Source organism: Magallana gigas, chromosome 1 (genome assembly GCF_963853765.1).
Source record: "Magallana gigas chromosome 1, xbMagGiga1.1, whole genome shotgun sequence".
Lineage (NCBI taxonomy): Eukaryota > Metazoa > Mollusca > Bivalvia > Ostreida > Ostreidae > Magallana > Magallana gigas.
In genome coordinates, this window is record NC_088853.1 from 68950286 (window position 1) to 68961948 (window position 11663).

Here is an 11663-nt window from a genome sequence, read left to right on the forward strand (position 1 = left end):
ACTATTTGGCCAAGAAATCTCAAATTAGCATGTAACCATCCTCAGATAATGTAAATTCAAGTTTGTTCAAATCATGGTCCCTGGGGGTAGGGCGGGGCTACAATGGGGGATACCTTTTTATATATAGAGAAAATCTTTAAAAGTCTTCTTCTCAAAAGTATTAGGCCAGGAAAGCCCAAATTCGAGTGGAGGCATCCCTAGATCATCGTATAGATTCAAGTTTGTTTAAATAATAGTCCAGGGGTAGGGTGAGGCCACAGTGGGGGATGAAATTTTACTTAGTAATATATAGAGAAATTCTTTCAAAATCTTCTTTTTAAAGACTATTTGGCCAGAAAAGCTTAAACTTGTGTAGAGGCATCCTCGGGTAGTGTAAATTCAAGTTTGCAAAATCACTAGTGGTAGGGCGGGACCGTGATGGCGGTTTGAATTTTTACATAGGAATACATGTATATAGAGAAAATCTTTAAAAATATTCTGGGAAAGTTTTTGGTCCAAAACTCAGTACTTAGTGTGAAAGCACAGGTTATGAGATTAAAGGTAGATTTAAGTTTGATGAAACCATGATTCCCTAGAGAATAGTGGGGCCACGAAGGGGGGGGGGGGGGTATATAGGAATAGAAAAAAATATTAGAGGTACAACAACAAAAGGGGCTTGGTATTTACCAAAAAATAAGAGGTGGATAAAAATTTGTAGATTTTCAATTTTTTTTTAGCAAGATCTACTGTACTCAGTTGTCAAGATATTTTGATACTGTAATGCTAATTTGATCAGAATTAAGGCAATTGTTGCTCAGGTGAGCGATGTGGCTCCTGGGCCTCTTGTTTTTTTTCTTTTTTTATGTATTAAATGGTTTATTTACTCATTTGAATGATTGACCAAAATTGAATGTTGGAAGTCAAGTAATAAGAGAGATACAGAGGTGAGAAATCATTATTATGTAAACAAAGCTTGAGTTTTATATTTGTTAACAAATAATGTAAAGTATGAAATTACCATTTCTTTGACCAAATGACTCGTGCCAAACAAGGTACACTGATTCAATGTGTTTATAGCTAATATAATAAACCAAAAAAAATCATTATTTGCTTGAGACTTATACAAATTAAACATATATGTAAACCATAACAAAGCTCGAGCTTTGTTTACAAAACAAAGATTTTCAAACTATGTATCATGCTTTTACCTTAATATTTGACTTTCAAATTTTGACAAAGCATTAAAAGTACCCTTATTAGCCATTCTAAACATTAAAATTGAAAAAAAATGATATTTTAAATTTTGAGCTCAAATCGTGTTCAGGTCCCTTTAATTAAATGATTGATAAAATGAAAACATCTTCGATTTCTTATATTTTGAAAATATGACACGTGTATTCCTGACACATAAACGACATTCAGCTTTTCGGTCAAAACGTCAATGTATGGAATAAAATTTAACTTGTTAAAAAAGTATTGTCTCCACATTTCATTGTATAGATAATTGAATAGGTACATGCTAAGTAAAACCTGTGATTTCACGGAATTGCATGTAATTCAGATTCCATATGCTTCCTTTAAACTCCAGGATAGATAGATAGATATATAGATAATTATATATTTTGCAAGCTTGCCCTGTTGGATATTTTGGACACGACTGTTCTGAGATATGTATCAAAAGTTACACATGTGATGGTTGTAACGATATCGTTGGATCATGTGATTATGGGTGCCGTCCTGGCTGGATCGGATACTTCTGTCAAAAAAGTTAGTTTTTTCACATATCTGTTTTTTTATGTAGCAATTATTTTTTTTTATAAAAAAAAAAGTAATGAAGCTATTGAAAATATGGATAATTTTCAATTCAGTGCAAAATATTAACTAAAACAGTAAAAAACAAATCATAAATAACAAGTTATAATTAAATCATGTATATTTTCAATGATTAACACATTTATCAATAACATAAAGAATATCCAAACTTTCTTTTACATTAATTGGTTGGTATGGAAAGGTACTAAGGTTTGTTTGTGTTTATTACATCATATGTCAGTACGAGTTGCCATCGTTCCTCTGTGTGGGTTGATCTAGGTTGTATAATGCAGCCTTACACGTTAATATTCAATATATACCGAACGTTTCATTTTTTCAAAGGTCTCAATGACCTCGATTAGTGTTTCAATTTAATATATTTGCGCAAAACTGGACGATATTGAGTTTATTGAGTTTGTGTACGGAGTCACCAAGTATGCATAAAGTCGAGGACAATACACCCAGTGTATCACGGGTAAGCAATTTTGTAAATAATGTATATTATCATAAAATATAAAACGTTAATATTCATTGTATACCAGAATGCTTAGAATTTCTTGTATAAAATAAATCTGACTGACATCGATTAGTTTTCAGTTTAATACATTTGCGCAAAACTGGACGTTATCGAGTTTATTTATAGAGTTACCAGGTATATAAACCAGCCGGGGATACACCCAGTGTATTGTGGGTAAGTGTTCATGAATTGTTTCTGATCATATGTTTTTTGTGGGCTTTATTTCCCTTGTTTTGTTTTTTAACTCACCTGAGCTGAAAGCCTAAATGAACTATTATGATCACGTTTTGTTTGTTGTCTGTCTGTCAGTCTGTTTACTTTTCACATTTTCAATATCTTCTCAAAAACCACCTTGCCAATTTCAACCAAACTTGGTATAAAGCATCCTTAGGCTAAGGGAATCCACAATTGTGAAAATTAAGGAATGCCCTTTTACCAGGGGAGATAACTAAGATTATTGGAATTTTTTGAGAATTTTCAAAAATCTTCTCAATAATCGTAAGTCCAGGAAAGATGAAACATATGTAGTGTCATTCTCAGGTAGTGTAAATTTTTAATGTTATGAAAATCAAAACCCCCGGTGCTAGGGTGGGACCACAATAGGAATCATTTAATTATTACATAGGATTATGTAGATGTTAATTTTTAAAAATCTTCTACTCGGAAACTGTAAGGCAAGGGAAGCTGAAAGTTGTGCAGTAGCACCCTAAATAGTGTAGATTTTACGTTGTAAAAATTATGACCCCGCTGGTAAAGTGGGGCCACAATGGGGGGAGGTCGGATTTTTACGTAGAAATATAAAGAGTTAAGGTATCCGTACCTCATTAGACCACGTGACTAAAGCTTCTGTGTCGTGACTCATCGGTGATTGCCGGTAATTGTCGGATATTTATATAAATATTTTTAAAAAACTTAGTAAGTGTAAAATGTGCCTTTTGTTTGCTGTTTTATCACGTATACATGTAATAGAAAAGTAAATTACTTTTTATTTTGATGTTTTTAAGAAATCTCGCACTCACGAGACTGCGCGTAAAATGCAATGGCGGCGCCCTTGTGTACAGTTGTCCGAGACAACCGAGGGCGATTTTCAACCGATAAGGCCGCGATACGTGAGAAAAGAGACAACGTAAGATGTAAGCGGGTCAAACAAAACATTATTTTGGAACATAATTATTCCATTGGCCACATTCACGACGATGTGTGTAATTTTAATGGATGTGAAGACTGTTGCCCAGGCTATTCAAGACTGCTGAATTCAAAAAAGATTGAGACTGAATAGTGGAAAAAAGGTCGCCGAGTCATCGAATGGAGATGTTTGATACATGCGTTAAGTCATTGTTTAGTGTGTAAGATGGGACCATTACAACTTACATATGAAAACATTAAAGGTGAAATGAAGATGGGGTTGGGAGGGTATTTGTATATTCAGTGCAACAACTGCGGTCAGTTGAATAACGTCCCATACGGCAGTACATACACCAAACCATCAACAAGAGGACAGAAAATATTCACAGTGAACACAAAGTTGGGTGCAGGTAATTTCATAATGTTTTTGATTTTGTATAGGATGCTATAAGCTGTTTTAAACAGAAATTTTCATGTATATGTAAATGAGCATTTCTTATTTTCTGAGTGTGTTATTGCAGCAATGATTGACTCAATTGAAGGGCCACAACGAGTCAACAATTTCCTTACCACCCTAGATCTCCCATCAATATCACACAAAAATCTGAATTGCATGGAGAGACGAGCTGGGAATCTGATTGAGGCTTATGCTGACAAAAGTATGGCCAGTGCAACAGAAGCATCTTTCGATGCTGAAATGAGGTTAGCATTAAATATAGTATGATAAAATCCAATTGTTTGCTTCAGTGGAGAATAAATGAACACATAGGGCATTTCAAATTACTTGAAAACAAAAATTAAATACTGTTTTAGTGACATCTCAAACTTGGAAGAAAAGAATGCACCATTCGTTCAGCATGCAACTTTTGATGAGGAGTTGGGTACTGCAGTTATAGAAGGAGAATTTCTTGGGTATACATTATAAGATTCTTAGAATCATAATGAATGACAAATGGCCGCACATTTTATAGACCCCTATCTTGAATAATATTGTTGTTTTAAAAAGTAATACCTATTTCTACACATCTGTTTATTTAGTGATCCTGCAATACTTACGAAACCAGCTACTGTCCTTGAAGAGCAGACAGGAAGTTTTGATTCAGGAAATCATAATGATTATGATGATGATTATGAAGTGTAAGAACATGAATAATTTACATTTTTTGTTTTTTATAATACCTACAAGTAAATATCTATGGCAAACAACAGCTTATGTGAACTATTTACACTCATAAATTGGTCAGTAAGGGATACTTTTTATTTTTAGAAAACATCAAATGTGCATGAATGTACAGGTAGGCCAGACAAAATCCAAGATGAGAGGGCAAGGAATAGTTGTTCCTAAGAAGTTAAAGTTTAAACATTTGACAAGAAAAGGAATGTCTGTGTGTGCAGATCATGGCTGGCAAAAAAAGGGATTTGATAGTCTAACAGGTAAAAAAAAACCTAAAACTAGTGATTAAATTGTATACTAGTATATTAAAATATCTTGAATGTTGTGTCAATTTTCATAACCATAAAAATTGAAACATTGAACAGGCCACACTTTTTTGCTCAGCAAAAGTAAGTATGGCAATAAAGTTCTGAAAACTGTTGTTAAACATCGAACGTGTTCAGTTTATAAATGGTGGAAACGAAATAGACCCGGACAAAAGGTTCGTACCCATAGATGTGTCTGGAATCACAGGGGTTCATCTAAGTTAATGGAAAGAACATCAGGGATTCAGGCAATAAAGGAGATGATGTCGCAAAAGACGCCAGTTGAAGTTATTGAGGGCGACGGTGACAACACTGTGATATCAAGAATAGAAAATGAACTGGGGGTTAGAATAAAGAAAAAACTGGATCGTAACCACTGTGTCAAAAATATTGTCAAGCATTTATATGACTTGCGAAACAGTAAAGAATCAAAGATCAGCAATCAGGTGCTTCAGCACTTCACAAAATGCATCAAGTATGTCTTTGCAAAAAATCAAGGTGATCCAGATGGCATGCGCCAGAACTTGGAAGCATTAGTGCCACACCAGTTTGGGGACCATACCAAGTGTGTTCCGAGATTTTGTGGATACAAGAGAAAGCCGGATGAGTCTTACTTGCATAAGAGTTTACCTTACAACACATCATTAAGTGACCCAATTTTGAAGGAAAAGTTTCATAAAATATTTGAACCTGTGATTGCCAAAGCTTCATTGTAATTTAGTGATTTAGGCTCTAGCCAAGCATGTGAACATGCAAATCGAGCAGTCAGTTTACGAGCACCTAAACATCTACATTACGGGGAAAGTGAAAGCCTTGATTTTCGTGTTAAAGCTACTGCAGCATGTATAAATGAAGGTCGAGAATACTTGCCAGAGGTAGAAGTGTTGAATGTTATGATGTTTGTTTATTGTTGAGTTTACTGTTGACAGATTTTGCCAATTTTAGCACTTTACATATATATTTTTTTGAATTGCAAAAATTAACCCATTGATAAGACATATATTTCTAGATCATGTATATATGAAGATCTTATTTTCTTAGTCTAATTATTGGCATCAATTTTTATGAATAATTATGGATGTTATTTTTAATGAAACATAAAAAATTTTCAGGTATTTAGAGAACACAGTCTTTCCCTGGTTATTACACTCAGAGAAGATGGACAATGAAAGGAAAAAACGACAGGAAAGGTCACAGTTGCCTGGGAAGAAGCGGCGGCGATTGGAGTTGAAGCAGGAGAGGATCACTCAAAAAGGCGACAATGAAGCAGCTGAAGGAGATACATATCAATCAGGTAAAGTACAATTACAGACATTAGTTTTTGATTGATTTTAGTATGATTGGAACCTTTACATATAATAAGAACTTTCTGCATATCTTCAGAAGTTGGACTATCTGACCAAATAGACATTCAAACCATTCCTGAAGCTGTTCCAAAGCTAGGATTTGCAAAGGTCGATCATCTAAATGATGTTCAAGACAATAGGGTCGTGATTGATCTGGAAACTACTGGATTGAGTAAGAATACATAATTTTATTTGAATATTTGAGTTTCAAATTTTGGTATTAAAATTATATTACATTTATTCAGATAAGTATATGTAGATATACACATTGGTAGTTTTAAACTCAGTATAATTTTGTCTATTTCAGTCCAGCGAGGATTAATGCCTCACATGAGAGATCAAGTGACAGCCGTCGGAGATGGCCGCTTAAAAATTATGTCCGGTGTTTGGTTGATATATAGCCTAAAAAGGATCTTATTCCGTAAAAGTTGATTGATGTGTGTGTGTTATTGATTTATGTTGGATTCTATACATCAAAAATCGAGATCAGGGTGCAACAAACACACATGAAATGGGACCTGGAATTAAATCAAATAATCTAAGGAAAAACTCTGAGAAGAGTTCACAGCAGAGTGCGGCCAAAACCCAGACCCAGACCCAGACAAAGACCAACTCCCGACAGCTTGCAAAACCGGTTCATACCTTGACTCAAGTACCGTTAAATGATCCGCCAGAAGTAAATGTAACGGTGTCACGTTCTTTGAAAAATTTGCAAAATAACTTTAAGGAGATGCGAGATAACCAACAAGGTTTAAATGAAAACCTTAAACACGTCGGTGAGCAAGCGGAGTGCAATTATGATGATATTTCTACACTCAAGACCGAAAACATCAATCTACGCAGAGAGCTAGAGCTTTTGCGATCAGTGGTTATTCGTATGGATCGGAGGATGTCCATAATGGACAACGAAATAACCGATCTTCGATCCAGGTCTATGCGGGATAACATCCTGATACACAATTTCAAGTATACCCCTAACGAGGACTTAGCTGCCAGCAAGCCAGCGCTCATAAAACAAACACTTGGGGTAGATGTCAGCTTCGTCAGAATTCACAGAAATGGAGTTCTTCATAAGAAGTCTGATCGACCTGTAACAATCACAGCCAAGTTGACTGACCGTAACAAAAAAGACGAAATTCTAAATGCGCAAAAAAGTAAAAAAATTGCAAGAGTCTCCCTTCCATTTTATATCACTCCCCAGCAGCCTCCCGCACTTGTATCCGCAAGAAACAAACTCTTTGACAAATCAGACTCACTTAAAAAACAAAACATCTCTGTCAAGATATCTAGAAATAGCATTGTTCTGCCAAACGGATCAAAATATAGCGAGGAGGTACCATTACTTTCCAATGCAGCTGTTCTGAAAATTGATCAGACCGAGAGTGATCAACTGGATGACATCGTCACGATGAACACCGAACCCATACAAAAGAATGGATCGGAATTCTACGCAACTGGAACCAAAGTTGGGTCTGTAAACCAGGCCCAAAATTTCTACAAAAAAGTCTGCATTGATCCATATGTCGCCAGTGTAGACAGTAGAATACTCATCTACCGTTTCATGGAACAAGGGAAATTAATTGAAAACTATCATGACGATGGCGAGCATGGAGCGGGTCGTCGTTTACTCAAATACATGCGAGAAAATCAAATCATGGACGTTGCCATAGTTGTTACGAGGTAGATGGGGGAGCACATTGGGCCTCAGCGCTTTACCATCATGGAGGGTCTTGTCAACGAGGTCGCCGACCTGATCCTTGAGTAAAACATTCTACAGTCCGTAAAAGTGTTAAAGTGAACATCTTTTTAATATAAACTTTTGCTTTCACGCAACCGTTTATTATTACGGAAATAAGAATGCCGCCTGAAGCTTCAGTATATTATAATCCGTAACCGGAATTATAAACTCTGTATTGACATATTTTGTAATTAGCATTCGGGTGGCATATCCGATGTAAATTTATAAATTGTAAATAACCAAACACCTAAGTACTCTCTCTTAACGATGCACAGATCTCTATATCTAATCAGTATGCACTCTCTATCTACTCTCCCTATCAATCTATTCTTACTTTCTAGTTGTGAACATGAGGACGACTCAACAAGACATACAGCTATGGTAAAATATTCTCATCGTTATATTCCACCCTAAATGTCTGAGCTTAAAATAATATCAGGGTCTGCATAATTTTAAGAAAAGGAAAGATGTTTTACAATACTATAAACAATTAGAATGTAATATTTTATGCTTACAAGATACTCACTTTACTATTGATATGGAAACAGACATACGTAATGAATGGGGATACGATGTTTATTTTGATTCATTTACCTCTCAGTCTAGAGGTATAGCAATATTTATAAATAATAATTTTGAGTACAAAGTCCATAATACAGTAAATGAGAACTCTGTAATTTCCTTGCCCTTGATATTGAATTGAGTAATATACGTGTAAGTTTAGCGGTTATATATGGCCCTAATGAAGATAATCCTAGTTTTTATAACATGGTATCAGAAGCTATAAATAATTTTAAGAATGATAATATCATTTTAGTTGGGGATTTTAATCTTGTATTAAACCCAGACAAAGACTATCACAACTATAAGCATATCAATAATGCCAAAGCTAGGGACAAACTGTTGGAAATAAACTCTCACCACAACCTATCAGATATATTCAGAGAACTTCACCCTGAAAAACTAAGATATACATGGCGCAAACCTCGCCCATTCAAACAAGCACGTTTAGATTTTTTTTTGGTTTCAAATTCTCTGCTAAATATAGTACAAGAAAGTGATATTTTATCAAGTTACAAGTCTGACCATTCTCCAGTTTTATTAACTCTCAAAATTGGAAACTTTACTCATGGAAAAGGTCTATGGAAATTTAATAATTCCTTGTTGCATGATCCAGATTACATTAAAACCATTAATACCATAATCATGCAAATCAAAGAAAATTATGCATTGCCCGTATATAGTAGAAATGGCATTTCCACTATATCTGATTCTGAAATACAATTTACAATTAATGATAAGCTTTTCCTTGAAACTCTTTTAATGGAAATTAGGGGCAAAACCATATCTTATTCAAGCTTTATAAAAAAAAGAAATAATGAAAAAGAAAAAAAAATAGTAACAGAAATGAATAGATTAGAAGAAAACTATGAACAAAATATAGGTCTGATTAATGAAAACAAAAAAGAATTGGAAAATTTAAGAAATCATAGGCTTATAGGCAGTATGGTGAGATCTAGAGCTAAATGGGCAGATGAAGGAGAAAAACCTACAAATTATTTTCTGAATTTAGAAAATCGACATTATACAAATAAAATAATACCAAAACTAATAATAGAGGAAGAGAATTTGAAAAAAATAACAAACCAAATGGAAATTTTGAATAGAATTGAAAGTTTTTATAAGAATTTATATAATAAAAATGATGAAAACTCTGACTATAATCTAAATGAAATTTTAACAAACATTGAAATAAAAACACTTAATAATAAACAAAGAGACTCCTTAGAAGGTGAAATTTCCTTGAAACAACAGTTGTGAAAAATATGGCAAATAATAGGAGTCCAGATAGTGATGGATTTACAACAGAATTCTATAAAGTTTTTTGGAACAAGATAGGACATTTCGTGGTTCGATCTCTAAATTATGGGTACAAAGTTCAGGAACTCTCAGTCACACAGAAACAAGGAATTATTACCTGTATCCCAAAAGATGGTAAAAGTAAATTTTTTTAAAAAAATTGGAGACCAATAACACTATTAAACGTTGCTTATAAAATAGGTTCTGGATGTATTGCTCAGAGAATTAAAAATATGCTTGATACTATTATTAGTCCCGATCAAACAGGTTTCATACCAGGGGGATATATTGGTGAAAATACTAGACTGATATATGATCTTATGCAATATACAGAGGAAAATGACATCCCTGGTGTATTGTTAATGATTGATTTTGAAAAAGCCTTTGATACTGTTTCCTGGAAATTTATTCACAAATGTTTAGATTTTTTAAACTTTGGAGTATCCATTCAATCTTGGATATCTACTTTTCAATGTAATATAGAATCATCGGTCACACAAGCTGGATATCTTTCAAAATTTTTCAAACCTAGCAGAGGATGTCGCCAAGGCGACCCGATCTCTCCTTATTTATTCCTACTGTGTGCAGAAATTTTGGCCTATAAGATAAAAAGTAATAAGAATATACAAGGAATAGTAATAGATGATACTGAATATCTTATATCTCAATATGCTGACAACACTGTACTAATTTTAAATGGCTCAGAAAAATCCCTCAAAACAACTATTGATGAATTGAATAATTTTAATACAATCTCTGGACTCAAGATTAATTTATCGAAAACACAATTAGTCTGGATAGGCAGCAAAAAATATTCTACTGAAAAATTATGTCATGAAATGAATTTTCATTGGACAACACAATTTAAATTACTAGGCATCCAATTTGACGTAGATCTAGCAAATATTCCAAAACTCAATTATGATAAAAAGTTAGTTAAAATTAAAGAAATCATCAATCAGTGGAACAAAAGACATACAACTCCTATTGGTAGGATTTCTTTGATCAAATCTCTTATTATATCACAAATGAATCATTTGTTTATTTCACTTCCAACACCATCAAGTAAATTTATTTAAGACTTAAATGAAATATTGTTTAATTTTCTTTGGAAATCTAAGGTGGACAAAATAAAAAGAAAACAAATTACACAAAAATACTCAGATGGTGGTCTCAAAATGATTGAAATAAATAATTACATCCAAAGTCTAAAGTCATCCTGGATCAGAAGATTGATAAAAAGCCCAAATTCAAAATGGAATATACTATTAAATAAATCAATTAATACGAACATAGTGCTGAAAGCTGGGCCAGACTTCATATCCTGTATATTAACTAATTTAGTTAGAAACTCCTTTTGGAAGGATATTTATTGCTTTTAAAAATATACAAGATAGAATGAAATTACTTACATGGCATGAATTTATTACACAACCCATATGGTACAATAAGAATATTACAATGGGTGGGGGGGGGGGATCAATTTTCTTTATTGATTGGTTCGATAAGAATATTGTTTATATCAATGATTTGCTGGATGAAAATGGGTCCTTTTTAAGTTTACAAGACCTTCAAAGTAAGTTTGATGTCAAGTCAAACTTCCTTACTTATCTTGGTTTTCAAACATCTATTTTAACTAGTTTACATAATCATGGAATCTCAAAAGAAGATGATAACCCAAGGCCTTTTATACCTTTCCACATTAAATTATTTTGCTCACCTCGAAAAGGATCTAAGATTATGTATAATATTCTAAACATGGGAAATGTCACATCTTTCAATAAATCAAAATGGGGATTATTTTTTA

General features: G+C 33.6%; 1 protein-coding gene across 2 annotated transcripts; it reads left to right on the forward strand.

Annotated features, from left to right (window-relative positions):
* Nucleotides 1–3237: 3237 nt before the first annotated feature.
* On the forward strand, nucleotides 3238–7957 carry LOC136273028 (uncharacterized). Of its 2 annotated transcripts, none has more exons than XM_066076743.1 (8): nucleotides 3238–3843; nucleotides 3955–4135; nucleotides 4247–4345; nucleotides 4472–4570; nucleotides 4701–4867; nucleotides 6025–6206; nucleotides 6296–6430; nucleotides 6566–7957. In XM_066076743.1, the coding sequence occupies exon 8, from the start codon at nucleotides 6770–6772 to the stop codon at nucleotides 7940–7942; it is 1173 nt and encodes a 390-aa protein (XP_065932815.1). In that variant the 5' UTR covers nucleotides 3238–3843; nucleotides 3955–4135; nucleotides 4247–4345; nucleotides 4472–4570; nucleotides 4701–4867; nucleotides 6025–6206; nucleotides 6296–6430; nucleotides 6566–6769; the 3' UTR covers nucleotides 7943–7957. The 2 variants fall into 2 exon arrangements, with proteins under 2 accessions (XP_065932815.1, XP_065932816.1); XM_066076744.1 differs by having other exon boundaries at nucleotides 3289–3843; nucleotides 6566–6721.
* The last annotated feature ends 3706 nt before the right edge of the window (nucleotides 7958–11663 follow it).

Excerpts from the sequence above, each read along its gene's own strand:
- LOC136273028 (XM_066076743.1), top strand. The coding sequence starts at position 6,770 with ATGGGACCTGGAATTAAATCAAATAATCTAAGGAAAAACTCTGAGAAG.